At 44.8% G+C, this 27,670-nt stretch overlaps 5 protein-coding genes across 6 annotated transcripts; 2 read left to right on the top strand and 3 right to left on the bottom strand.

The window, feature by feature from the left end:
• Positions 1-59: 59 nt before the first annotated feature.
• On the bottom strand, positions 60-1,693 carry LOC127776550 (protein IRX15-LIKE-like). The gene is made up of 2 exons (XM_052302963.1): positions 686-1,693; positions 60-615 (listed from the first exon to the last, which is right to left on the bottom strand). Exons 1-2 carry the CDS (start codon positions 1,420-1,422, stop codon positions 342-344), a joined length of 1,011 nt encoding a protein of 336 aa, XP_052158923.1. The 5' UTR covers positions 1,423-1,693; the 3' UTR covers positions 60-341.
• Positions 1,694-6,278: 4,585 nt separating this feature from the next.
• Positions 6,279-10,901, bottom strand: LOC127777859 (uncharacterized). Its single transcript, XM_052304478.1, has 10 exons — positions 10,428-10,901; positions 10,225-10,287; positions 9,975-10,059; positions 9,813-9,875; positions 9,407-9,482; positions 9,213-9,246; positions 7,778-7,884; positions 7,630-7,699; positions 6,841-6,923; positions 6,279-6,679 (listed from the first exon to the last, which is right to left on the bottom strand). Exons 1-10 carry the CDS (start codon positions 10,746-10,748, stop codon positions 6,631-6,633), a joined length of 951 nt encoding a protein of 316 aa, XP_052160438.1. The 5' UTR covers positions 10,749-10,901; the 3' UTR covers positions 6,279-6,630.
• Positions 10,902-15,628: 4,727 nt separating this feature from the next.
• Positions 15,629-19,962, top strand: LOC127777797 (probable methyltransferase PMT9). Of its 2 annotated transcripts, none has more exons than XM_052304416.1 (7): positions 15,629-16,050; positions 16,146-16,310; positions 16,440-16,622; positions 16,712-17,306; positions 18,156-18,268; positions 18,369-18,589; positions 19,487-19,623. In XM_052304416.1, coding segments are annotated over exons 1-7 (1,500 nt in total). In that variant the 5' UTR covers positions 15,629-15,828; the 3' UTR covers positions 19,488-19,623. The 2 variants fall into 2 exon arrangements, with proteins under 2 accessions (XP_052160376.1, XP_052160375.1); XM_052304415.1 differs by having other exon boundaries at positions 15,635-16,050; positions 19,416-19,962.
• A 930-nt stretch (positions 19,963-20,892) lies between these two features.
• On the top strand, positions 20,893-25,170 carry LOC127775519 (protein PECTIC ARABINOGALACTAN SYNTHESIS-RELATED-like). The gene is made up of 11 exons (XM_052301769.1): positions 20,893-21,272; positions 21,374-21,424; positions 21,528-21,618; positions 22,165-22,241; positions 22,329-22,417; positions 22,542-22,661; positions 23,210-23,326; positions 23,530-23,673; positions 23,762-23,885; positions 23,997-24,188; positions 24,687-25,170. The coding sequence occupies exons 1-11, from the start codon at positions 20,931-20,933 to the stop codon at positions 25,047-25,049; spliced, it is 1,710 nt and encodes a 569-aa protein (XP_052157729.1). The 5' UTR covers positions 20,893-20,930; the 3' UTR covers positions 25,050-25,170.
• Positions 25,171-26,149: 979 nt separating this feature from the next.
• Positions 26,150-27,496, bottom strand: LOC127777058 (uncharacterized). Its single transcript, XM_052303566.1, has 3 exons — positions 26,744-27,496; positions 26,519-26,635; positions 26,150-26,191 (listed from the first exon to the last, which is right to left on the bottom strand). Exons 1-3 carry the CDS (start codon positions 27,494-27,496, stop codon positions 26,150-26,152), a joined length of 912 nt encoding a protein of 303 aa, XP_052159526.1.
• Positions 27,497-27,670: the final 174 nt, after the last annotated feature.

Below are 27,670 nucleotides of genomic sequence, written 5' to 3'. Positions count from 1 at the left end.
TATCATCCCACTAGTTGCAGCAGATGTCGATAAATCGGAGTTTATGTTTTCTTGTGTTGTGTACCAAATGTTTTTGTGGTCCTTTGTGTTTTCAGCTGGACCTTGTATTTTTGTGGCTCAACGTGAAAAAAAGAGACAGAAAGAGAAGCGAAGATGAACGCCATGGACACATTTTTATGTGCTGCTTCGCATCTCGCCGATTTTTTTACAGGCTTTCAGCTTTCTCTTGTTCTTATGTTCACTCTCACTCATTGGGCCATGGCCACCGACATCATCATTAGCCATCAAAAGATGGGAGTAAAAAAAAAAACTACCAAGTGAGTAAAAAAAGGGAGAAAAATCTATGTCGAGGCGCCGCTGCCGCCGCCGCCGGCGCAGAAGGTTTCCCGGCGGAGGTCGCGGCCGCCGGGGACGACGAAGTGGGCGAGCGACCTGGTGCTGGTTTCCTCCACGCGATTCTCCTCGCAGAGGAACTCCCTCGAGCACGCCCTCTCCACCTCCCTCTCGTAGTCGTGCACCAGCACGTCCGTCTCCGCCCCCTTCTCCGCCCTCGACCTCGCCATCACCCCCGCCGTGAATATCGCCGACATCCTCCCCGGCGACGCCGCCGTGTACCTGCATCATTATCGGTGAGGAGAATCGATTGCAAGAAGAAGAAGAAGGATTAGATCTGTTTGGTTGTTACCCGCGAGGGCCGTCGACGAGGATGATGTCCCAGGCGACGTCGTAGAGCTGGTTGGGGAGGTCGTTGATAGCGAGGCGGCAGTCGGAGTAGAGGAGGTTCTGGACGGGGCGGCACTCGGCGGAGCGGGCGGCGCGGGCGGCGTCGAGGAGGTCGGGGAACTCGCGGACGGTGGTGGTGTAGACGACGTCGTAGGCCTCGAGGCCCGGGTGCCGCCCCTCCAGGTGGGACACGTAGTACTGGTTCTCGTCGAGGAACACGGTGCGGCCGCCGTGGTTGAGCGCCCGCCACAGCGGCGTCTCCCCGCCGAGCCCGAACACCAGGAGGTTGCACGGCGCCCGCCGCTTCACCACCGCCGCGATGGCGCGCACGTCGCCGCCCGGCATGCTCGCCGTCGAGTTCCCCCCCGCCGACGCGTACTGCACCAGCGCGTCGAACACGTACCCCGGCAACCCACCCCCACCTCCACCCGCACCGCCACCCCGCGCCGACACTGCGAGCGTCGCCGCCTGCGCCTCCGCCGCCGCCAGCCTCCTCGCGGCGACGGGCGGCGGCGGGTGGTCGCGCGCGGCGCACAGCATCGTGCCGAGCGACACGCAGGCGAACCCGGCCAAGAACAGCACCACCCACATCCGGCGGCGGGAGCCAAGGGCCGCCATCGCCGGCGACGCGGCGCCACCCAGCGGCTTGTTCGACGACGGGTGGACCACCAGCAGCTTCGGCCCACTGAGCCCCTTCATCTCCGCAAGAAAACCGAGCTTGCCAAGAAGGCAATGGCGGTAGTTGGAGAGAGAGAGATACTAGTAGTAAATTGGAGTGGAGTGCTCCTAGCTAGTGAGAGTGTGAGAGAGTGAGAAGTGGATAGATATGGAGGTGGAGGTGGGGAGAGATGGGTGAAGTGGAGGAAGGGAGAGGAGAGGTGGAGGAGGAGAGGAGGAAGAAGAAGATGGGTTGGGTTGGGGTGGGTAGGTAAAAGGGCGAATTAATCCCGCCGGGATTTGCGGTGGCCGCTCTTCGTTTTCGTACGTGACTCTGCTGCGTTCTCTCTTCTTTTCTTTTCTTCTCCCTCTTCTTTTCTTCTCTTCTCCTGGGTTTGGCAAATTGGTAGACTCATTATCTCCGATTAATCAGGCTGAGGTGGTATTCGATTCTACTTAAAAATAAAAAATGAAGTTAGAAAAATAAAATAAGAAAGTCATTAGCATAAAATTAGTTGAGTTTTACTTATAACAAACTTAAAAAATAAATTTATCTGATAGTTTAGATCAACTTCTATATAGGAATTTTTTTTTTTGCATGAAATGTGACCATTTTACTGTTTGATGACAAACGTGCTAATGAAACTAATGTAAAATATGCATCTCAATCGGACAAAAATGGGGCCTGAACTAAGCTGCCTGCCTGCTAATTAAACTATTTCAGATTTTTGTGGTTAAATAAAACATATGGGGGTATTTATTTCGATTTAAAAATGTAAACTTACAGATAAGTTAAGTTTTCAGTATTTCTTTTGTGTATCAAAAGATGGAAAGTTGTTACAGTTTGTAGCTTAGCTTTTGCTAATCTTTAATGTCAACGATCTTACCGCGGTTCCAAGCCCCAAGTCAACCAAATGTTAGTAGTATAATACAGGCAAGTCAGTTTGGTCGTATGATATTATTACTGTGGAGATCGCTGGTACTATAGTTAGTTCAATGGAAAAAGTGGATGAAGCCAAGACAAGCCATCGCTTTCTGTCGTCCTTTCGGGCCACGGTTGCACAATGTGATGAGTCACACGACCAAGCAGCTAAACTTAATCAATGCCAAACAATCAAAGGGGAAACCAGTGCAGCAGCATCATCGCTACAGGACGCAACAGCAGATTAATTGCCGCCTAAAAATCGTATCTTAAACCTCCTCCGTAAAGTAGAAATCTTTCTTTTGCCGGAATGACCGAAGGAGATCATTCAATGTAATTAAAATAGAAGAAAAAAGGTTACTAGAAAAGTTTTACAAGGATGTGCACTAGAACACACGCCCTGAACGGTTGAACCATGTGCCAACCGTCCAAACACACGCTACAGAGAGGAAGCCAAGCACCGAACCGGCCATCGCTATGCGAGACCGATCGCCACCGAGCCAACAACACCACCACGACATGAAGACACAAAAACAACGCCCTCACGAGGGTCACAACGGCGAAAGACGCAATCGTCATCCGTCCAAAGAACTGGACTAGTTTTCACCCAGTGCTCCTTGCCGAGGGAGGGGTACCTCAACAATGCCTTCAGGAGGGTTACCACGCCCGAAGGCGTAGTCACTGTTAACCCAAAGGATTGGGCTAAGCTTTCACTCGGAACCCCTACCGCCGTGGTTCGTCGCCCAATCTAAGTCCACCATCTAAACATCGGCGGCACATGGCTTCCGCCACATCCGACCGACGCCCCTCCGCCGGCCAGTTTCCAGTCCTGCCAATGACAAGACTGCCACATGAATCTTCAAAAGAGAAAAACATAGGAAAACCTCAAAAGAGATGCTTGGTTACAACACATGAATAATACAGGAATAGTTATATGGATTCCGAATTTTCTTAAAGAAAAAAAATCACAAACAGATGTTCGGTTGTAACATGGGAAAAACAGGGTTGCAACAGAATTCTTTTCAGAAAGTAGAGTTCTTTCTGAATCATGGGCGTTTTTGAAAGACAAGAATAGAAAAAACACAATGGAAGCGATATGGATTCCCAATTTCCCCCAAAGAAAAGAAATTAGTGTTTGGTTGCAGCAAAGAAAAAAACATAAGATTGGAACAGAATAGAAATAATAGAAGAATGTTCATGAATCTAAACAAAGTCATTTTCTGAAGGAGCGGTAGTGCACCGTCATGCTATTTAGTGCCCTCCCTACGCGAGTCACTGTCAGATCGCCTCATTAAACGAGGTCATTATCTGAAGAAGCGAGCAAGGCAGCACTTCACCTCATCAGACATGGAACGTACCATCTCGCATGCTTTTGCTGTACAAATCAGCTTCAGATTGGCCGGGCAACCGCTAACCACTGGGCTAGGAAGGCTTAGGGTGGTTGCATTTGCATTGCTGCTCAAGATGAATCTACAAATTAGTAGCCAAAAAGATGGACGTAATAGGACAATTATATATCTCAAGTCAATCAGAGAAAAGGGCTTATGATATCACCTAAAGTCAGCAAGAAAGTTGTGAGCTATTATCAGATTTGGTGCCAAAAATGTTTGACAAAAATCTCCAAATCATGTGCCTTAAATGTTGTTAGATGGGGAGATGTTATCAGAATACGCTTGGAATTTAAGTCACGGACCTGACATGTCCAAGCCATCCATCTATATCCATCTCTGCATCCATCGCCTTTAATAAAGAGTTTAAGTGAAGCCTCGGGCAATGCAAGATGCAGAGAACACAAGATGCCAATGTGCACTCAGATGCCATGCCATCCTGATGAAATGAAGCATTTGATTTATTTTTCTTTTGGGGTCACTTATTTCTTTGCATGGATTCTTGTAGCATTGACATTAGTTTATCTGAACAATCTAGAATGAAACAATTGTAAGATAAGCTTAAGAGAGAGCAACAGACAGGAAGCACCTAAAGATTTGTTTTGTTGTTAGTTTACTCTAACCTAGAATGTTGTAGCATTGGTAATTAGTATACAGTACCTGTTGTAAATTATTCAGACAGAATCTTTGTACTATCAAAGCATCATTAGCAGCAGTTTGGCAAGTGTTGATTACATCTGAAGTCTGAAGGTGAAAGCATGGTCTTGGTCTCTTGACATTGACGAGCATAGTTTAAGGTGGCTTCCCAAGAATGTTTGCCACGCGGTGCCTGCAAACAAAAATGCTAATGTAATGTTGATGCTACTAGATTACCAGAAAATAAATTATTAGATGAGTGAGATTTGCAGGAGCTATAATAGAATCAAAAGCAAGCAGTAGCATCGAAAGCAAAGGTTCACCTTATTTTGAAGATCTGTTCCTGGATATCGCTACTGAAATCTTGTTGAAAGCTATGGGATAGTTTATGCCCTCGTATTCTGCATATCAATGCTCCTTTTTGGCATCCATTTGCTGCAGGTTGGCTTCAGAGGATGGATTAAAGCTTGAGCTAGCTCACCTGGAAGGCAAAAGGCAAACATCTGAGATGCTTCCATTTGACGAATGCTGGACCTTCTCAGACTAAATACGGTACAAAAGTATATAATTACTGTCTACAAGTTCACAGCCAAGTACAAACAGATTCCAACAGGTGCTAAACAGCCAGTAAGCTGCAAAACATAGCTGTCAGGGCGAATCAGTGATTCAGTGTTCGTTTTCCCTCAATTTTTTTAATTTCCCTATAAAAATTAAGTTTTCGTTGCAAGCCCTATCTACAGTGCTAAATTTTACAAGAAACAGTTGAGTTAGAGCAGTAACAGCATGCTAAAATGAAGCAAACAATGAGACTGATCACTGCAAACCATAATTGAAGTACTAGTATACCACATTGTTCCCACTACTCATACTGTCGCACTCGCACATCACCAGCACGTTGCAGTTGCTGCTGGACATCAGAAAGTTACTGTACATTTCAACTCTTTATTGAAGCTCTGTACTAGCTGGGGCACATCCCCCTCATGAATTGAAGACGGATCAGTACTACGATCCATCAAAATAGAGGTATTCTGAATTTATATTTCTACCCTCCCCACTAATGAATTGATGACCTCTGGAATTTTACTCAAGTTGATGGTGGGTGTGCAGGCGAGCACAAATAATTGACAACCGACCATGCTCTCGCAGAACTTTCAACTTAAAACTGGTAAAGAGTTCTAAACCTCAGTGCCCATAGCTTTCCTTGTTGATAAAGGGTATCACCTCTCGAGCAACTGCAAGTTATGACACGATCTCAAGAAAGAAAGATACAGTACAGCTGAGCAGAACCATCACTGTTAGATATAGCACTTTGTATTCGGATGGTAGGTCATCCTGCAAATAGCCAAAATGCACCAAGATGATGTTTCAGCGTTTACAGTAAAGGATAAGAGAAGCAGCTCCAGTGCATGCCTTTTTAGGTTCGCTTTCTGTTTCACATTGTTACACGCACCCAAAATATCCCCTATATGCCGAACAAATCAATCAATATGAGCAACTACTTTGCTTCCCAGTCACAGCTGTTATATACTATAATGTACTAGCGTAAAGAAGACAGTGCACCTGAAAGGCAGAGGTGTCATTTGAGCTCTGCATTTCGTTGGTTAGTCTAATAGTCTAAGGCAAATCAGATTAGCAAATGAGCTAGCATTGGATAAACGTACCAGAAAGGTAGATATACCCTTTCATTATGTACTTGAAACGCAGACAACAGTGAGAAGAAGCATCAACACCTGCCTGCAGGAGTCTCTACGGCCGTCGGCCTGATGAGGGCATACATCATCCATACAACCAAACCATCCGTATCAAACACATAATGTCATAATGATGTCCTTAAATATTGGACAGTCACCACCCATGGTACACTCATTAAGGTTTCCCAATGATAACCCCCAATTGGACCAGGCACCATGTTGTCATTAATGACCAAGTACAGTTAATTTGGCACCGAACCATTTGATCTTTCAAAAGTTACAACTAGTTTGATTGTTTGAAGTTTGAACATGATTACATGGGTATGCTGACTTCAACAGTAGCTAATGAACAGCCTAGAAAGTATAGGGTTGAAAAGAACCAGAAGGTAAGACAACTACACAGGTACAGCTTAAATTACCAAACCCAATTACAAAATGTTATGGAACTGAAAGACCACCGATGCACCATAACCTAACATCATGAGCAAAACATTTCACTGAACAAAACATTGTGTCATCAGACTAAACAGCACTTGGAAGACCAGTCAGGAAACATCATGCTCCACTGCCAGTTGCGCTGTATGAGAAACAACTGCAGCCTCGTCTATCATATCTATTGGCGCTTATCCTGCTTACGCAGGCCCATCCGAGATTTGGCATATCTGATAGATGTTAAGGAGCTATATCAATAAGTTAAAAAGGCATGGTCAGGAAGTAGAGATCGCATTTAGCTTCTGTTATAAGCTCCAAATACACCCTGCAAGAAGAATTTGAAGAGAGATATAATAGCAGGAAATTTAAATAATCCCTAAATGTAGGATACTCTAAACGCATCCCCTCGCCAGTTGATGAATACAAAATAACTCCTTGGAGACGGTTTATGGCTTCAGTTGAACTGTCCATATCCTGCAGGCAGCAACTCCAGTTTGGGATTAACTTTGAAAATAAATTCAAACATATTGATATCATCGGTAATGAAAATGCTTAAGGATCCACTCTATAGGAAAATGCAAGTACAGAAACAATAGTATCTTTCAAAACACATATCTCCATTGCATGTTAAATGTGGCAACAAACAAGAACCCCTAATTCGACTATCTTTACTGATGCCTGTGTATGCAGCAGTTGGTTGTCTGGTCTATAGAATTTATGGATACAAAAAACACTTACATAGAAAAAAAATACAGATATGACTTTGTTAATAATGTTCGCAACAGATTCCCGTGGTCACACCACAAATATTAGGGTTAACTAGTAAAATTTATCAAGAAATCATTTTTTTGATATCTGAAACACATGAAACAAAAGAATATAAACTAGATTTAACCTACAGAAAAGAATCAACTTTACAGACTGTCTGTCTCTGTAAGTGTATCATCATAGTTTCATGTTATCTCACCACTGATGAAATCAAGAGCGGTTTATTTTCTTGTTTACTTTGTTTTGACTTCTACCCGATGTTTTCCTTTTTAACGAAAAGTGAAATGGGCATCCATTATCTGAAGATTTACCACAGATTTCAAAAGGCAGATAGCTCTCCACAATAGACCAACATAATAGCTAGAGACCTAGACAATTAATAATAAGCAGCAGAATAGTTTACTTGATATACCTTGAAATCCACAAATGCAACTGGAGCTCCAAACTTGTTTTGCATCTTCACCTTTATGAATCCCGCGCAACTAACCATGAGAAGAAACTTGTAAAAAAAATATGTTTATTTATTTATCTCACATCATGAATTGTTATATTGGAAATACCTTGAGAAAACATCTATTAGCTCTTGCTCAGAGCAAGTTGGACCAAGGTTAGCAACAAAGAGTGTAGGGCAAGGAGGATTGTTTTGAGGGGCAAATGCTGATGGGTCCTGCAGGTAAATGGACATGCAAAAGGGAGTAAGCATTACATACTCTCCAATAAGCCTAACAAAATATAGATATTTGATATTTAGCAACAACAGAAATCAATTGTGCTGTTTTCTGATCTTCTTTTTATTTATGTAAGGTAAAACCATGGGTTACTTCATTTAGTTTTCCATCCAATAAGATCAGCTGTATAATATGGCTCACTCCATGAGTCAAGATCGAATGCCTTGTTCATAATGATCCCAATGAATCCGAGCCATTTATTCAATTGCACAATTAGTTGCTATATGCAACCAAACCAAGTTTGTAAAATAAGAATGAAAGAAGGAAGGCGATCCCTCAGAATATTACAGCCCAGCCACATAAAGCACACATAAATCAGAGAGAAAGGAGATGAGAAGATAGATGACCTGGTTCAGCCCAATATCCCACTTGAACCCAACATCTCACATAGCACACTATCTTCTAGCCTCGCAACTCCAACTTACAAGTCAACATGCGTCCACAATTCACAAAGTAGCCTCCACTGCCTCCCCTTCCTCCACAGCTGCACACACCTAGTCATCTCCTCAACCTCCTCTCATGCTCCCCTCTCCATAACCATCTCATGCGTCTACTGCTGCTCCTCATCGTCAAGCAGATGAGCTGCAATGGTGGCAATGGTGGGACTGGCAACAAGCAACAAATTAATGGCCAACCACCAGCAATAGGCAGCAGTCTCTCCAAGGGCAACAACCCACACGCACAAAGATCCAGTGGCCAACCATCAGGTGCTCTCATGGAGAGTGGAAGCAGGTGTGCCCTGGTAGTGACCCATGATTTGAGATGCCTCATCAAGGTCATGGATCATGAGGGCAGCCCCCAATCCCTGTGGCTATACTTTGCAGTACCAGTTACGCCATTGAAGTCATTCGCTTTAGTCTTTTGTAACTCAATCGCACTTTATAATACTAGTTAAACTACCATTGTTGTGACTAAGTTAATAGATTTACCTACTATACAAGATTAATAGAATTCTACCTTGAAGATAATGTACTAGTAGTAAAACTCTGAAAGCAGAACTGACTTGTGGTACAATAATATTATAAATGTGCTAGCCCTCTTTTTTCCATATACAAATGGAATTAACTAAAACCATTCAAACAGCTTTGCAAATGTGATATATGTCATAAGATGGTAATAATATTAAGCTTTGCTGCAATTGTTCGTAGTTTCCAATTTTCCATCTCAGATACTGCAAACATTTATCAAACAACATATTTGTATAGAAATAAACCAACACTGATGCTAGACAAGGACAAATATATCAAGATGCACAAACAAAACTCACCTTGCTGAAAGCAGCAGGCTCAAAGTTCATGTAACTGCAAGTTGAAAATGATCTTGATTAGAATTAAAATATTTCTAGGAGTAATATCAGCAATAGTATTGGATATCTCTTTTCTAACACCAGCTGCTGGACATCTTAAGCTGATTTTCCTAAAAAACACATAATTAAACTGTGCTCAAGTAGTGCGCCATAACCTTTGTGCAGAAGGATAACCATTCAAGCTGTGTGAAGAATTACCCATTCCAGACATGTGAATATTGCTTCCAGCACCTGATAGGGCGCAAAGTGTGCCAAAGATGTGCAAGGTGAGTGTTTTGCAAGAATGTTCATCAACGTGAGTGGATATGAAGTCATGGTTAGGATATGAACACAGAAAATTCTAGGAAAAAGTTATAGGAACTCAGGATCAACTGTATCCCTTAGTAGAGAGGGAAACCATTTTCATCAATCTGATGGATGTGGAAACTGTGGATTTGGAATGGTCTGCTATTGCTCATGTGACTACGATGGAACAGGTCCTAGTGGATAGATCAACATGGTGTATACAACGAACTGTTCAAAAAAATTGCAGGTACTAGCTCCTGTCAACTTGAATGATACCTGAATCAGGAAATCCCCTCGGATTTCTAGCTTTTTTCTCAGAGGAATAAGACGGAACATCATCTGTTGAAGTAAAAGGGTGCAATCAACAATACTGATACACAATAACCACAATATGTGGCAGTAGGAACAAAGATTGCAAGGTGCAGGCTAATCGCCCACCTGTTCTGGAGCGCTTTGATCTTGAATTAGATTTCGCAAGATCTACATGCAGTGTGCAATTATTCTCAAGGTCAAATATCCTTCCCTGCAGCAAGAAACAATCCACAGAAATGGCAACCATTGAGAACTCTAAACAGATTATTTATAGCTGTAACTTCTAATGTAGATAACCTCGTTAGGAGTAATGGTTTGTCAGAAAAGCATAACCTAATACTACTAGAAACCTGATAATGCTGAAGCGAGCTCTTACGTTTGTGGCACTCATTGCAGCTAAGGCAGAAGGTTGATCTGCAAAGACAGCGAACGCATATGCCTGCAACGCAGAAACAGTCAGGGTTTGTGCTACTCACCATACTGTTCGAGAGAAGGAATACGTACAAGTTTGCAAACCCAATTACCCTAGCACAGGGGAGATTGAAGGGTTGGGGGGTGAGGAGAGAAGAGTGGGGAAACCTGCGAGGATTTGCCGGAGGTGCGGAGGTGGGAGGAGACATAGCCGGGGAAGTCGCGGAAGAGGTTGTAGACCTCGCGGGCCTTGGCGTCGCCGGGGAGGCCCGCGATGAAGAGCGTGCGGAGCTCGTCGCGCGGCGGCAGTGGCTCCGCCGCGTGGTCGTAGTACGCGCCGACGTACGCGGGCGGCGGCGGCGGGTGAGGAGGGTAGGCGTGGTGGCGGTAGGAGGCGTACGGGGAGGTGCCCGGCGGCGGCGGCGGCGGAGGCGGGGCCGCGTACGAGGAGTGCGGCGGCGGCGGGTTGTTGTAGTAGGACGCGGCCATGCGAGGCGGCGAGGCGGCGAGGAGAGGAGAGCGCGAGCGCGAGGGCGACGGCGGCGGAGGAGGAGGCGGTGACGCGGGGGTGATGGGGACGCGGACGCGGTTTGGAGGATTCCGCCGCTCGTGCGGCCGACGGAGTTGGGGGTTGGGGGAGAAAATTGCATACATAAGATTGGCTTCGCAGAAATACCATCGCTTAAATCGGCTTCGCTAGAATACCACTCCCAACTAGAACGGCTTCGCTAAAATGCCATTTTGAACAAAAATGACCCTGGTTCTTCTCCCTTCCTCCAATGCCAATGTCGGAGGAGCTCGTCGGCAGCCACCGGTGCCACCTTGTCGGCGACGATGGGGGCGCTGCCCTCCTCGTCGTCCCCACCTTTTCATCATGCCCGCCGCGCTAAGAGGAGGCCATAGCCGACATCATCAACGTTGATGGGGCCGAACTCATCGGCGACAGAAGCGGAGCGGACGAACTCACCAGCGATGAGGGTGACGCGTTGAGGTGCGGCGGAAGAACGAGGATGGGGGCGGTGTGTCGAGGCAGCAGATGAACTCGCCGGCAATGGGGATGATTCGTCGAACTAGCCAGCGACGGAGGCGGTGCATCGCGGAGACTGAAGGCGTTGGGGGCCGCGCAGCTAGGTGAGGCGGACGAACTCGCCGGAGAAGACCACCGTCGTTCGCTCCTCATCTCACCCGCCGCTACGGCGCCGTGCACCATTGCCGTTTGCTCGTGTCGGAGGTGGAAGAGATAGATGTAGGGTCATTTTTGTCCAAAATGGCATTTTGGCGAAGCCATTCTAGTTGGGAGTGGTATTCTAGCGAAGCCGATTTAAGTGATGGTATTTCTGCGAAGCCAATCTTATGCGATGGTAGATATGCAATTTTATCGGGTTGGGGTGGTTTTCAATTTCGCCTTTCTCGGTGAGCACGACGGGTTGGGGTTGGAGTTGGGGTTGGGCGCTTGGCGTGGTGGCTAGCGTTTCGTGTCTATGGCACGACCCGTGTCGTGTGAATTTGTTATGGGTAATGATGCCTATTTAGGGAGGGGACATCCGGTTCTGACCGAAAATTGGTCTTGAACTTCAATCTTTCGGTCATTTCAGTCTTTAAAAAGTTAAATTGAATTTCAACACAAAAATATCAGGACCGATAAATTCGGTCTCGGTCTCGGTCTCGGTTCTGGTCCTGACCAAAATTCAACAACAGTTCATATATGCAAAGAAATAATAGAAATTTTCAACACAAAAATCACAAAAAAAATTCGTAAGCACGTATGAATAAAGACTCTTATTAGGTTGCATGCCTAGAAGAAGTAGGGATGTGAAAATTATAGTTTAATCATATTGAACTCAGTGGATTGTAGGTTGCATTTAGACTTTTTTTTTGTTATTCGGTCTATTTGGTTAACTGAGGAGATTAACTGAATTGGCCGAACTGAAATTCGGTCTTTCATTGTCTAGACCGAATTTCTCGATCTCAGTTTTTTCGGTCTCAGTCTCGATCTTTTCGGTTTAGTCTTTTTCTGCCCACTCCTATGCCTATTGCCTTTCTTGAGTGTTTTGTTGCCGTTGTTGTGTAAAGATTGGACTATGGATTTTATTTTTACAAAAGTAACAAATTATTTTCTTGTGTAATATCTTATACATAATTGTAAATACATCACATACTACTAATTAAATCCCCAACCTTTGGATTGTATAGAGATTCATGGTTCAATCTTATTTTCGAATAAACTCTTCGGCGGATACGATAATGCAACAATGATATCTCTATTGGATTAGGTTTAGAATATTATTAAGAATTAGTGACTAATCGTCGCTACACATTTTTATTTATATAATTGAATCAAGTTTCACATGCACGCATGAGATAATGAGACGTATAATATTTTATATGAAGCAGTGTTCACAAAAATGGTACTATAATATATTTAGTGTGAATCGTTGATCATAAAAGCAGACGATCGAAATTGTTGCGTAATCCTTACAGTCACCTGATCTGATTTTTTTAACTCTCCACGCCATAAAACATAAGAGATTTTAGATGTAAGGAACACCTCATATTACTACGAATGTGAACAGATGTTGTCTATCTAAAATCTATCGGAGGGAGTATATCCATTCAGTGCAATGGATCATTTTATATACGGGCATTTTATCGCAAGTACGATGTACGGGCATTTTATCGCATCTTCGTATCTTCATTTATCATCATCATCATCATCATCAATCCTATAATTCACCAACTCGTTTTACTCATCTTTTACTCTTACACTCTTACATTCATTATTCAACGGTTCAGATCATCCGCGTAAAATCTGAACGGTTCAGATCGATCCCACCTCCACCTCCCTCAATCAGCGCACGACCCGCACGGCCCACCCCCCTCCCTATCGCTCTCCCACCACACCTGCGCCTCCGCCCTCCGCCGGAATTCCGCTCCCGCACCTCCGCTATCAGCGCTCTGCTCCGTATCAGCCGCCGCGCCGTCCTCTGCATCGCCTGTCTGCCACCGATCCCCGCCGCCGGCTCGCCCTCCACGATCCTCCGCCCTCCCCGCTGCACGAGGTCCTCCCGTCGCCAGGTCGTCGCCGCCGTTTTGCTCCACCGATCCCCGCCGCACGAGGTGCTCCCGTCGCTAGGTAGCCACCGCGCCATCCTCTGCATCGCCTGTCTCCACCGATCCCCTTTGCATCGCAGGGGTGAGCTGCAGCTATGGAGTTCCTCGCCGGTGGGGGAGCAGCAGGTGAATCCCGTGAGAGGTGAGTAGTTGAACAAAACTCATCATGCAGTTCATCAACAGGTGACCAGTCCGGAACTTGGCATCGTGGAGGTTCATCCGGATTCATCATGCATTCTGAAACAAAACCCATCATCCAGCGCTTGCCGCTTTTCCTCAGAGTACAATGAACGCGGGGTGCTCAGTGAAATGTCCCGTCCGGCTCCTCACCTGCAATGCATGTGTTCTGGAGAGTGTTTATGGATTCTGGATCTTAGACCCCCTCAACGACTTGGATCGTCAGTAAAGCTTCATCTTGAAGGTGCACATCTGCCGTTGTTTCGTCAAAATACTATGCATGATCTTTAGGTGATAAAATATTGATTGAATTGTCTACTGCTATCGCTCAGAATCCATACTCCATCAATCTTACATATACACATATTTGTTGCGTCAAACACAAGCTTGCTTTCCATACATCCATGAACAATTCAACCTCACAACTGCTCTTGACATATCTCATTCAGAATTTTTTTTTCTCAAATTAGTTGGACTGATAGAAAAATATTGCTTTTCAAGATTGTAAAATAACCAACTGACTGGGAAGTTGATGTCATATGTTGGAAGCAATCTGCTAAAATGTTAAAGAAGTGCATCTAACTTTTGTACCCAGTGAATTGCAAATCTCTATCTCGTTTTTTTATTTACAGTTTCTTTGGTTTTAAAGTAAAATAGGTTGACATGGGAACTTTACTAGCAGAGGAATGGGCTTATATTCTTGGAAAAAATACATTTCTCCATGCAGAATGTGATCACAATAATGATACTTGCTGCCATGATTTCTATCACTCATGCACGCATTGCCCTTGATGATTGTATGCAGTTGGGATATATTGGTGAGTTCACCCTCTATCTCTCTCTCTCAAACCATTATTTATCTTCATTCACTATTCACTTACAATTTCCCTCGTATTAGTGATATGTATTAGTGAGTTTATGAAAAAAAGATCAGATATTTAAAAACAGAGTTAGCTCCTTTGGAACGAAGACAAAATGCTACTTTGATAACTTGACTTCTCAACACCACTCTTATCTGCACATAATTTTTTTAATGACCAGTTTGAACTTTCATCTCTTTACAGTCATCAAGCAAGAAAATCCTTGGCGGTTCTGGTTTATATGACTTCCTGGAAGCAGTAGGAACAACAAGAGTTACTGAACCAGAAATTGAACTTGCCTTCTTCATGCATCAGATGAACCATAAAGGGAACAACACTACTACCCTCTCCAAAATTGAGCTGCTCAGGACTTTGTAGAAATTTACAGCTTCAGGACATGTGATTTATCCATTCTCTTTTACTGTTTATTCTAAAATGCAAAAAAAAAAGAAATTTTGTTGTAGCTTAGATTAAGGCAGCCTCAGCTTTGTGGTTTGCCAAGCCATGTACTGATATACGAATGTGATACTTTAATTAATGTTGAAACGCATGATTATGTATTTGAACTTAATTGACTGAATGTGTCCTGGAATCGGTTTAGAACTTAATATATCAATCAGACTTTTGTTCTTTGGTTACTGGTTTTTTTGTGACGTGGAGAAAAGACGTTGAAGACATAATACATCGTCGACTGAATGGGTCGACCTTATGGCTTGTTTTGCAAATTTTGAACCTTGTCCTGGATGTAGTTTATTTGGCTTGTTTATCCCTTTCGAATATATAATAACTGAGGAACTTCTAATAAACTTCTTAACTGAACTCGCTCATATGTAAGTCTTAATTAATGTCTTGAATCTATACTTGATAGCCCAAACAATATATTGTATATCTTTTTATTGTTTCGCCGTAGCGTTAGCCCGGGCATGTAACTAGTATTTTTGGTGTAAGACGTTGTTCTCAATGCAGGTCGCGTTGATTCGAGGAGGGCCACACGGCAATACGGCATACGGCCGGTCCCCCAGCACCAGTGCAGCGCACCACCGTGCGCCCGTGCGCCCGTGCACGCGGTTTCGCTCGCTCGCCGTTCCATCTCCTGCACGAAAAAGAAAAATGATTCCACGCGATCCCACGAGAGCGAGAGCAACCCAACCCAACCCGCGCCCGCCGTTGCGCCGAAGCGCGAGCCCCCACCGCCGTCACAGGGGAGAGACAGCGTCACAGTCACAGAGCCCTGAGACCGCAGTCCACCCGCGATTTGTTCATCTCGTTTCACTTCACACGCACACGCCTTTCCCCATCCCCCGCCTCCGCGCCCGCGCCCGCGCGCCCCCGTCCGCGTCTCGTCCCCGCCAACCATGCCGGCGCCGCGCGAGCGCGACTAGCGGCACGGCTCGCGTCGCGAGGGAAAGGAGGAGGAGGAGATGATGACGAAGCCGCCGCAGAGCCGAGGAGGGGGAGGCGGAGGCGGTGGCGCGCTGGGGCGGCGTGGCTTCGCGGCGCTGCTCGCGGCGGCCGTCATCGCGCTGGCGCTGCTCTGCCTCTTCTACGGCGCCGCCTTCGCCCCCACCCTCCGCTCCCGCCGCCTTCCTCTCCAGCGCCGGTTCGAGGCTGTCCCCGCCGACCTCGCGCTCTCCTCCCTCCCGGTCCGTGACCTCCCTCCCTCCCCCCGCCATTGTTCCGTACAACGCGAGTGACTGATGGCTTTGATTCGCTAACTCCGCGCATGGGGTTGGTTCAGGTGTGCGACGCGAGGTACTCGGAGCTGATCCCGTGCCTGGACCGTGGCCTCCACAACCAGCTCCGCCTCAGGCTCAACCTCTCCCTCATGGAGCACTACGAGCGCCACTGCCCACCCGCGCACCGCCGCCTCAACTGCCTCATCCCGCCACCCGCCGGCTACCGGGTGAGACAACATACATCCGATCCGACCATGGAGACCATACATGATATGATCCATGAATCCATCACTTGTTGTGCTGTGCATTGTTTGTTGTTTATTTGGTAAATGTTGGTGTGATGTTTCAATGTTCAGGTGCCCATCAGGTGGCCGAGGAGCCGGGACGAGGTGTGGAAGGCTAACATACCACACACCCACCTTGCCTCTGAGAAGTCCGATCAGCGGTGGATGGTGGTGAATGGTGACAAGATCAACTTCCCCGGTGGGGGTACCCACTTCCACACTGGTGCTGACAAGTACATTGTGCACCTTGCTCAGGTTCAGGATGATCTAACAGCTAATTACCATGTTTTGTTACCTTTGAATCCGATGACATCATTGTTGTTTGGTGTGGATGTGTGGTGCAGATGCTGAATTTTCCGAATGGTAAGCTAAACAATGGAGGGAACATCAGGAATGTGCTGGATGTTGGTTGTGGGGTTGCAAGCTTCGGAGCCTACCTTCTTCCTCTTGATATAATTGCAATGTCTCTTGCTCCTAACGATGTGCACGAGAACCAAATTCAGTTTGCCCTTGAGAGAGGAATTCCGTCAACCCTTGGTGTGCTGGGCACAAGGAGGCTGCCATACCCCAGCCACTCATTTGAGCTTGCGCACTGCTCTCGTTGTCGGATTGACTGGCTGCAGAGGGATGGGATCTTGTTGCTGGAAGTCGATAGGGTTTTGAGGCCTGGCGGGTATTTCGTATATTCATCGCCAGAAGCTTATGCTATGGATCCCATCAACCGGAACATATGGAGAAAGATGAGTGATCTTGCTCGAAGAATGTGTTGGCAGATTGCATCTAAGGAGGATCAGACAGTGATATGGATCAAACCATTGACTAATGAGTGCTATATGAAGAGAGAGCCAGGAACACTTCCAAATATGTGTGACCGTGATGATGATCCGGATGCTGCTTGGAATGTGCCCATGAAAGCATGTGTAACTCCTTACTCGGAAAGTAAGTTTATTTCCCTGATTTACCTCAAGATTGAATGAATAGTGAAAAGGATAGTGTACTACTATACTACCCCTTACTTTCTTATGGAATTTTGCTTGAATGCTATATCATCGGCTTTCCACAAAAGTTTGCTCATCACATGACACACTTAATGTTGGAGATTCAAATCATTAGTGATAATTTAGAAGGGTACCACGGTCAACCATTTATATCAAGAGAATAATCCACTGCCGAACCTTTCATACTTGGGCTGCGGGCTGCCCAGTTGCCAACCAATAGGCTTAAACCTGGATCATGCTTGCTAATCGCTATACGCTGTAGGCTTTGCTTATCCAGCCATTTATGGCCTCAACAGATTACACTTCTCTTTCATGTTCCTGGTCATAGCGGCGGTACCAGATCATAGTTGGCTATATACTGGTGATTGAAGAGCAGATGATAAGCTGAATTGTGCATGCTTAATTGGGGACATCTCTCGAGAATACCTCAAACTCGTTATTTGTAATTTTTAGTATAGCTTTGGTATAGTATGTATTAAATGCTTTACCTCGTTATCTTTACCTAGAATCACTCAGTACTTTTCCAGTTACCAATTGTCTGTTATTGCATTTACTGAAGTATAGAATTCTGCTGTCTAGCTTGAGAACTACTGTTGTAATTTTGTTTGGTTCAAATATGTGTGTTATCCTGGTGCTGGAAATTTAATCAAGCAATTGTTAGTTACCTATTTTCTGTTAAAAGGAATTGTCAACTCCAGTCGTTGTCATATCCTTGATTTATCTGCTATCAAACATATGTTTTTCTAGCCAATTTAGCCTTGTTCTGATCTTGTCGTGTGCACTTCTCCAGGAGTCCACAAGGTTAAGGGCAGTAATCTGCTTCCCTGGCCGCAAAGGCTTACAGCACCACCCCCTCGTCTTGAAGAGCTCGGAATCAGTTCAAACAATTTTTCTGATGACAATGTGAGCTATGCAACAAACCAATGATATTTTTTCATGCAATATGTGCTCACATCCTTTCTGATAGCTTCTTTAGTACCTGACTTTGAAGTACTCCTTGCAGGAGATTTGGCATTTTAGAGTTATTCAGTACTGGAAACTCATGAAATCTGAGATACAAAAGGATTCATTTAGAAATGTTATGGATATGAATGCAAATCTTGGTGGATTTGCAGCATCCCTGAGGAAAAAGGATGTCTGGGTGATGAATGTAGTTCCTTCCACAGAATCTGGAAAACTGAAGATCATCTATGATCGTGGTTTATTGGGGACCATCCATAATTGGTATGATATGTTTGCAAACCTTTTGTCCTAAATCCTTTAGATTTAGTTCAGTTCAGTTGTTTCAGTGTTGACTTTGCATAGCTAAAATTATTACGTTTTCATTGTCTGTGGCAGACAAATCCAATAGTTTTAATGCCTGGAATGCAATCAAAATATCAAAAGGTATTGAAGTATGTTGAGTATTGAAGAAAGAGACCAGTAATTTGATTATTGTTGACAAATGAAACCTATTGTCAAGCTGTTCTTTAGCAGCCAGCCTTAGAAATACCATATATTTGTTAACAAAGCGCCATTATGTATCTTCCATTCATGTAGGGGATTACATTTTATCTAGACATAATTTGCATACGATTTTGTGGATTTCCATAGTAATGCAACAATTGAAGGGTGGTAGCTATTTATCACACGGTTTTAATAGTAGTTATAGTTCAGTTACCACATTAAAACATGTCGCTAGAGATGTTATCAAGTCATCATGATTGCACCTGAAGTTCTCGCCATGAGAAATCCCTCCAAATGACATGTGGTGCTCTGTCATTAACTTATGTGACCAAGATGCTCTATTTACTAGTATTGCATAAAACTTAAAACCTTGGCCTATCTTCTATCTGGGCCCAGTGCTCCAGCATTGCTTAATTTCAGTGTCTACTTTCTATTGTTACTTCCTATTTCTACTAAAATGCCTTCCATATGCCTGATTGACTTTGCCATGATCACAGAAAACAATTTCTTATTGTTGTTGTATTGCAGTATTTGATGGTACCAACTACTATTTGCTACCTCAATTGTGGCATAATTCCTTTATTTTCTGTTTTCTTAATTGAAGGTGTGAGTCATTCTCAACATACCCACGCACCTATGATCTCGTTCACGCCTGGCTTCTTTTTTCTGAGATAGAGAAACAAGGGTGCAGTGTGGAGGATCTGCTGATTGAGATGGACCGCATCATGAGGCCTCAGGGGTATGCCATTATCAGAGACAAGGTTGCTGTCATCAACCACATCAAGAAGCTTTTGCCAGCGGTAAGATGGGACGACTGGTCATCTGATGTGAAACCCAAAAAAGACGCTCTCTGGTCCGGTGATGAAAGAGTCCTGATCGTGAGGAAAAAACTCTGGAATCAGACATTGTAGGCCTTGTAGCAAATACGCAAATCGTAGTTCCTGTTTTGACCTTAGTTAGCCAGCCCCTTCTAAATTGTGATAACCTGATCCTCATGTGTATTAAGCGACCGGTGATCAATGCTTAGCAGTAAGTACAATGTGAAAGCCATTCAAAATATGGAGTTTCACACGAAACCATGTGATACAACACTCGCTTGAATATAAAATTAGCCATAGCAGCATATAATCAAAATGTTCCTTTCACATCCATACCATTGTATAGATCATCAAAAAGATTATAAATGATGAAGTGACCGTATATTTGCCATTTGACAAAAAAAAACACCCTACAAATGCTCTATGAATTTTAAACTGTTGGATCGCTTTGAGATTCATGTAGTAACCCTCAAACCCTAACCCCCTCCTCTGCTCCCTTCTTATTCCCACCCCAATACCCCATTGCGACTTGCTCGATGCTCCTGCCTTCATCGCTCCACAGTGTCACTACCCACCTTCGGTCCGCCTTCTCCCTCTCCCTCTAGACCTCCTTGCCCCTTCTCCTCAAGCCGTTGGGATGCCCCTGGCTTGTAGCCACTCACTCTGCTTTGCTATTGACGCCAACATTGGCCCACTGCCTCGCTGCTGACCTCGTGGCTTTGTTGGCCTCACCGCTCACTTGTCCTGTCACCAACCAATGGTTTGCCGCCTCCCATGGACATTCCTCTTAGCCTAGGGAACTCTCCTCTCTCTCCTTGCCCCCACCCCCATCCCTAAACCCTAAATCGGGGGCCACTACTAGTCACCAGAGTTCATTGGGGTCGTCAGAGCTGGAGAAGGAGTCTTAGCATAAAATCGGGAACCAAATCCAAGCAAGATTTTGGCCCTAAATTCCTATCAAATGCTATTTAGTAATGCTGATTATACAAGTCTATTGTGAGTGAGTGCGCACCCAACGACTCAGCGAACACATCACAACAGAACCCATGAAATCCAGATGAATTTGATTAAAAAAATTAAAATTCAGTTTTTTTAAAGTTGACAAAAAAAAAACACGAGTGGTTTGTGCTTGAGGTTCGACCTGGTTCAAAAAAAAAAAATCGGGTTTCTGCGAAATCCGAACCAAATTTCACTGGAATTGCGAAAAGGCATGTTGGGCCGTAAGGCCGCAACCAGAAAATCTGGCCCAGGAAGCGCAGCGGAGCCAATCCAACGACACTCCCGTCACTGCCGACAGCGGCATGGCGGAGCTACGGCACGCCACGGCGGCGGCGGCGGCGACGCGCGCGTCGAGCTCGCCGGCCAAGCGCGACGCGGAGTCCTCCGCCTCGTCCTCCCCCTTCGTGGCCTCCTCCTCCTCCCCGCGCGGCGGCGGAGGCGGGGACGGCAAGGACGGGGCGCCCCGCTCGTCCGCTCCACTCCACCACCAGAAGTACCACCTCCCCTCCCCGCTCCGGTCACTCCTCGCGCTCGAGGATCCCAGGTCGCCGACCGCCTCGGCGTCCTACCGGATCCTGGTCGCCGTCGTCGCCTGCCTCTTCGTCGCCGCTCTCGTCTCCGCTCCTTCCGTCTGGTCACGCATCGTGAGCTCTTGATTCCTCCTCGATTGCTTCATTTCTATTGCTGTTCGATCAAGATCTCATCCAACTTGTTTGCTTACTATCATGTCGTTGTTGGAACGTAGAACGCGCCCTATCTGTGCCGCAAGGACGGGATTCGGCTCCACTGCCCCAGGGTAAAGTGACGTTGATCTCAGAATGTATTTATGTATCTTGGATATCTATCTGTACGCAATTCGCTTTCAATATTGTTTTGGATGGCTTGGTGCTACTCTGCAGGTGAACGAGCGGGAATCTCTCTGGGAGAATCCGCATGCTGCAGCGGCATCTTGGAAGCCCTGCGCCGAGCGCCGTAGTGATGAGATCTCAGGCAAGAGCAGCATCTAATTGTCATTTGTCCCTGCCTCCCTGCAAATACTTACTCAAAGATAATCTGAATATACGTACTAGTTGGACCGCTAGATGTAGTTTAGTTGGCCCAAATGATTTTCCAGTGTCTGTAAGGAGAAATGAACAATGAATAACTTATTTCTCTAATGTTAAACTGATGATTTTAGCAACTATCCACCAAGACTGTTTATAAGAGCGCAGGCGAATTAGGCACCCAGAACGATGTACCTCCTGTTCTGTGATTGCATGCAATGTACCTATCTATTTCTCTCTGTTGATGCAAAAAATGACTACTTTAATCCTTACTAAGCCTCTCGTACCCACAAGACCTAAGCTTTCATTTATGATGTCCTGTGACTGCTCTTATAAGAGGCGCTTAACACTTCAGCATTTCACTGTGTATGCTTGTGCCTGTTTATGTTTGTCAATTTGTAGCTTACAGGAATTATTACAACATTCCTTTGAAAGTTGAAACCATGGTTAGATCCTGATGAATAAAGATATTTTTCTCTCTTCTGCTGTGCAGATCTTGTACCAGAGAATGAAACCTCTGGGTATATTTTTATTCATGCCGAGGGTGGATTAAACCAGCAGCGAATAGCTGTACGGATGTTCTTTCCTCACATTATTAGCTTGCTGAAGCTGTATTGTGTAATCAGTAGTTAACTGCGATACTCGATGTATTTGCAGATATGTAATGCTGTTGCAATTGCTAAGATAATGAATGCCACACTTATTTTACCTGTGCTGAAGCAGGATCAAATCTGGAAAGATCAAACGTAAGTGATGAATTATGGTATTCTTTTTCTGTATCAACTCCTGCTTGCATACACCCTTTTGTGTCTATCATGTCTTTTAGGTACAAGTCCTTTAGTACTTGAGAGCTTTCGTCCTTTTATGCAGGAAATTTGAAGATATCTTTGATGTAGATTATTTCATAAATTACTTGAAGGATGATGTACGCATTGTTCGAGATATTCCTGAATGGTTCACAGAAAAAGATGAACTTTTCACCAGTATAAAGTTAGTTGCTTCCTTTTCACTTATTCCTTCTATCTTTTCTTTTATCAATCAATAAGATTGATGTGTGCACACACTCCTAGAACATATGAATTCTGGAGACAAGCAAACAAGGTGATTGCCGCTGCTTGTTTGCGGTTTGTAGTTGTCTTTCATTTACACATTGCATTGTCCACGTATGTGATGCCACTATAGAGGCATCTACTTCAAACCATGTAGGGGTTAGCATGTATTATAGGGTCAAAATTAGCTTATTTTACTATAGGATGCCAACAGTCTTATACAACCGAAAAGTGCAAGGGCAAAGGAAAATTGTATCACTAGGACAGGTACTGCTTATGGGCATTTTTTTCCTTATTTATTCTTCCTTTTTTCCCCTCTTGTCATGATGTTGAATGATTATAATATGTTTCTATTTTGGTCATCACTATCTGCTGTGTTTTCACCCATAGTTAGCAGTTACTATATGTGCTATATCTATAATTGATTAACACTGGAACATAGTCTTCCATGAATGTAACTTATTTTATTTTTGATGCTGATTATAACAGGCGAACTGTGAAAAATATTCCAAAGTATGCATCGGCGCAGTTCTACATTGACAATGTACTTCCGAGGATCAAAGATAAAAAGATAATGTCTATCAAGCCATTTGTTGATAGGCTGGGGTAATGTCTTATCATCATGACTGCACCTCATCCATACATCTTGAGATTGGTTGTATAACTTTTTAGCGCTGTTACTGTCCTTGACATCAGAGTCTTTTGTTGTAAAGTGAATATTGCTCCCGGTTCCTCCCCTAAGTATATGCCTTACAATTTCGTTCACATCGATTGATGTGATTGAGTGTAACCTAAGCATGCAATTTCAGGTATGATAATGTTCCAATGGAGATTAACCGGCTCAGATGCAGAGTTAATTACCATGCCTTGAAGTTTTTACCTGAAATCGAAGAAATGGCTGAGAAGCTAGCAACAAGGATGAGGAACCGAACGGGCAATGTAAATCCATACATGTAAGCTTAGCTCAGTGTCTCCTATTTAACCTACCTGTCGCTATCAGATTGAAATGTATCTTATACTCGGTTATACTTGCTTGTGTAGGGCTCTTCATCTTAGGTTTGAGAAAGGAATGGTGGGTCTTTCATTTTGCGATTTTGCGGGAACTAGAGAGGAGAAAGCAATGATGGCTGATTATAGACAGAAACAATGGCCAAGACGCTTCAAGGTAATCTGAATTTTTAGCTACCTGGAGAGTTGATGATGACATTGGCCTCAATATGAATAAGGTCACAGGATACAGTACATAATGTTTTTCTTCTCTTCTATTTGTATGCAGAATGGATCTCACCTTTGGTCATTAGCACTGGAGAAAAGAAAAGAAGGTCGCTGCCCTCTTGAGCCTGGGGAAATAGGTATTATTTTACGTGCAATGGGATATACAAAGGAAACTCAGATATATGTTGCATCCGGTCAAGTTTATGGTGGAAGCAATAGAATGGCTCCGCTAAGGAATATGTTCCCCAATTTGGTAAGTGCTTCAAAGTTTTTTTACCGGGAAAACATTTCAGTACTTTAGGTCTTTACTAGAAGGTTCAATTTATTGCATTCCGTGTTTCCTTTAATGTAGACATATTGCAAAATCTTTACTACGACTTATAAATGTTAGTAGTGTCATGTCTCTACACACTCATTACTTGACCGGATCTTTTATAGATGGATCTGCGTAAACACGAGCGTGCTCTTTGTAGAAACATTTGATGTTGCATTTAATTCTTTTGTGAATCATGCATGTGATTCATTGAATTAGAGAACGGTTATCTTTTATTTATGAGTAATTATGCAGGGCTAGAACTTATGCCATGTGTCTTCTATCATTGTTTGAGAACTGTTGCAACCCATGGGAAAATATACTAGTTGCATATAGTTTTGAATGTAGTCGAGATAGTCGAGATAGTTCTGACCAGCATAAAATCTGTTCAGACAATTGATCTGTTCTCTCCTCTCTCTGTTTTTTCGTTAATTATAGGTTACAAAAGAAGATCTTGCAAGCAAAGAGGAGATAGAACACTTTAAGAAGCATGTGACCAGCCTTGCTGCATTGGACTTCCTGGTTTGCCTGAAATCGGACGTGTTCGTCATGACCCACGGTGGCAATTTCGCCAAGCTGATCATCGGTTTCCGCCGCTACATGGGTCGGCATCGGCTCAAGTCTATCAAGCCAGACAAGGGCCTCATGTCCAAGTTCTTCGGCGATCCCTACATGCCATGGGCAACTTTCGTGGAGGATGTGATGATCACTCACCAGACACGAACTGGCCTCCCTGAGTCCACATTCCCACACTACGACCTCTGGGAAAACCCCCTTACGCCTTGCATGTGTAGAGCTTAAACTATAGACAGATATTGATTGTGCATAGATATTCTTTGTTCATATACTGATTGTAAGTTTATATAGTTCTTTGTATCACATCCATTTTTCATTTTACCTGTTTTCTTAATTGTATCTTCTACCCTACAATGCACCAACTGTTTTTACTCATTTTTCATTCTTAAAATCCAACGACACATATTTGTCTGCATTAGATCGAATGGATGAGATTGCCTCCCCCTCCTCCGTGTTTCTGAATGGTTGTTGTGTTGAGAACACTGCCAAGCTGAGGACTCTTGTCTCATGATAAGGACTTTGCCGAGCCGATGACTCTGTTTCTTGATCCATTCAAATGAACGTAAACTAAACTTCATATAGATCAAAGTTGTAGTGATATTCCTTTATTTAAAAACTCACTTTGTTGAGCTCCATTATTTGTTGGTAAATTGATGGACAAAATTTGTAAAAACATTTGAGAATTTCATTGGATATTTTGTATACATGTTTGTTCCACTAAACCGGAGAGAGTAGTACTTAATTGTCCAATAATGAATAAAAATAGAACATTCGATTACGCTTATAGGTCAAATATAAGGGCAAATGTTTTCCCCCCAAGCAACCAAATTAAACATATATAATATGTTGTTATCCTTTATTTTACCATTGCAAGCTTAGATTCCTGGCATAATACTAACATATAGTAATGTTTTTATATGTTCATTGTCGATTGGCCCCCTCGTATGAATTTAGACATACCTCGGTTCAAATTCATTGTACTATGATATGTGTCTCATTTAGGTTGCGCTCTTTTCAGCTTATAGGATTAGATTCTACTCGTTTTCCGTTAGCACGTTTTTCAAACTGCTAAATGGTATATTTCGTGCGAAAACTTTCTATAAAAAAGTTGTTTAAAAAAATCCAACAAATTTATTCATAAAAAATATATATTAATACTTAATTAATCATATGCTAATCTCATTTCTCGTTTTACGTGTGGCTAATCAGTCCACCACACCTACTGAAACGAGCGCACCCTTAGTTTTAGGTTACTATATTTTGAGACAGCAGCATCAGTGATCAATGGCTCCAGAACTCAAGCCTGCAAATTTTGGAGATGGATTTTAATCTCTCGGGTGGATGTCCACCCATTTCTTGCATGCCACCTAAATGATTATGAAAAAATTCCAAAAAAAATTGTAAGATAGGTTAATATGTAATATATCATTTCACAAACATGCAAATGCAAATTCAAATTTGACTTCTACAAGCTATAACAAAAATAACAAATTAAACTCTAACTAGTATATGTATATTCACAGTCAATTTTGTTATTTTTGTTACAGCTTGTAGAAGTCGAATTTGAACTTGCATGTTTGTGAGATGATATATTACATATTAACCTATCATGTCAATTTTTTCGAAAATTTTTTATAACCATTTAATATGTCCACCTGAGTGTTTACAACAGTTTCCAGCAAATTTTTTATAACCAGGTCCTTCCTGCAGATAGGGCACTTGTCACTCCTCTCGAGAGTGAACTCCAAGCACTCGCCATGGAAGACATGGCGCACGGAGCACCCGGGCCACGCGACGAGGTCGGTCTCAAGCTGGAAGAAGCAAACGGGACACTCCTCTACGGCGACTCCAGCCACCGCCCTCCTCCTCTTCTTCTTCGCCGGCGGCGGCGCCCCGTCGCCCTCCTCCTCCGACAACACTTCGCCGGCGGTGGCGCCCCTGTCGCACAGCACCGGCTCCGGCAGGTTGAGGTCCAGGCCGACGTGGTGCCCCGGCCACGACCACGCCGCCGCCGCCTCGGCCTCCAGCTCGCGCCGCATGTACTCCATCCGGTCCGGCCTCTTGTCGAACGGCCGGAGGATGCCGACGTCGACGAGCACCTCCACGCGCGTGGCTCCCGGCGGGACGATGCTCGCCGGCGCCGCCATGATCAGGCTCGACCAAAGCTCCAGGAGCTCCCGCCTGAAGAAGTAGGGGTAGATCAGCGGCGCCAGCGACGAGCCGGCCCACGCCAGCGAGCTCGCCATGCCGGCGGCGGGGGAGACGACGAACCGGAGGCGGTTCAGCTTCGTCCTCCTCGACACCTCCACGCCCTTTCGCCCGCTCCACGTCCCCGAGTAGCGGGTGTAGCGGTAGAGCACCACGATCTCCTGGCCGCCGCCGCCGCCGTCGCCCTCGACGACGGCGACACGCATGAAGCCGGCGGCGTACCCGGCGGTGGCGAACCGCGCCGGGCCGAGGAACTCCCCTTCCGGGACGAACGGCGCCGGGACCAGCGGCAGCTCGCCTCTGGCCGCCGGCGCCTCGCCGTCCCTCGCCTTCGTCGGCTCGTCGGCCTCGTCGCCGCTCTCGTCGTCGTCGGTCAGCTCGTAGTCCACCACCGAGATGGCGGGCGCCTCCTCCTCCGCCGCCGCGGGTAGCGATCCGGCGGCGAGCTCGCAACAATTGTCCATGTCGACCTAGCTAGCTCGATCTCGATCTCTACAGGAGCTAGCTAGGGCGGGTGGCTTAATTCGAGCGCGCACTCGCTTTCCTTTTCGGTTCAGACACAAAGTGGATTCGGATTCATGGGCCCTTTTTAAGATGTGTTAATTAAGAATTTGTCGCTCACTATCTATAACATGTAG

Source organism: Oryza glaberrima, chromosome 6 (assembly GCF_000147395.1).
Source record: "Oryza glaberrima chromosome 6, OglaRS2, whole genome shotgun sequence".
NCBI lineage: Eukaryota > Viridiplantae > Streptophyta > Magnoliopsida > Poales > Poaceae > Oryza > Oryza glaberrima.
This window is presented reverse-complemented; position numbering and strand designations above follow the sequence as displayed.

Bases quoted from the DNA above. Each gene is read 5' to 3' on its own strand.
- LOC127776550 (XM_052302963.1), bottom strand. From the start codon at position 1,422: ATGAAGGGGCTCAGTGGGCCGAAGCTGCTGGTGGTCCACCCGTCGTCG. The intron at 616-685 runs GTAACAACCAAA...ATAATGATGCAG, and splicing joins CTCGTCGACGGCCCTCGCGG to GTACACGGCGGCGTCGCCGG.
- LOC127777859 (XM_052304478.1), bottom strand. From the start codon at position 10,748: ATGGCCGCGTCCTACTACAACAACCCGCCGCCGCCGCACTCCTCGTAC. The intron at 10,060-10,224 runs GTAAGAGCTCGC...TTCTTGCTGCAG, and splicing joins CTGCAATGAGTGCCACAAAC to GGAAGGATATTTGACCTTGA. The intron at 9,483-9,812 runs GTATCATTCAAG...GCGCCCTATCAG, and splicing joins GAGGGGATTTCCTGATTCAG to GTGCTGGAAGCAATATTCAC.
- LOC127777797 (XM_052304415.1), top strand. From the start codon at position 15,829: ATGATGACGAAGCCGCCGCAGAGCCGAGGAGGGGGAGGCGGAGGCGGT. The intron at 16,051-16,145 runs GTCCGTGACCTC...GGGTTGGTTCAG, and splicing joins TCGCGCTCTCCTCCCTCCCG to GTGTGCGACGCGAGGTACTC. The intron at 16,311-16,439 runs GTGAGACAACAT...TTCAATGTTCAG, and splicing joins CGCCACCCGCCGGCTACCGG to GTGCCCATCAGGTGGCCGAG.
- LOC127775519 (XM_052301769.1), top strand. From the start codon at position 20,931: ATGGCGGAGCTACGGCACGCCACGGCGGCGGCGGCGGCGACGCGCGCG. The intron at 21,619-22,164 runs GCAAGAGCAGCA...TCTGCTGTGCAG, and splicing joins CCGTAGTGATGAGATCTCAG to ATCTTGTACCAGAGAATGAA. The intron at 22,242-22,328 runs GTACGGATGTTC...ATGTATTTGCAG, and splicing joins TAAACCAGCAGCGAATAGCT to ATATGTAATGCTGTTGCAAT.
- LOC127777058 (XM_052303566.1), bottom strand. From the start codon at position 27,496: ATGGACAATTGTTGCGAGCTCGCCGCCGGATCGCTACCCGCGGCGGCG. The intron at 26,636-26,743 runs GTGTTGTCGGAG...TGCTTCTTCCAG, and splicing joins GGGGCGCCACCGCCGGCGAA to CTTGAGACCGACCTCGTCGC. The intron at 26,192-26,518 runs GTTATAAAAAAT...ATAATCATTTAG, and splicing joins CTATCTGCAGGAAGGACCTG to GTGGCATGCAAGAAATGGGT.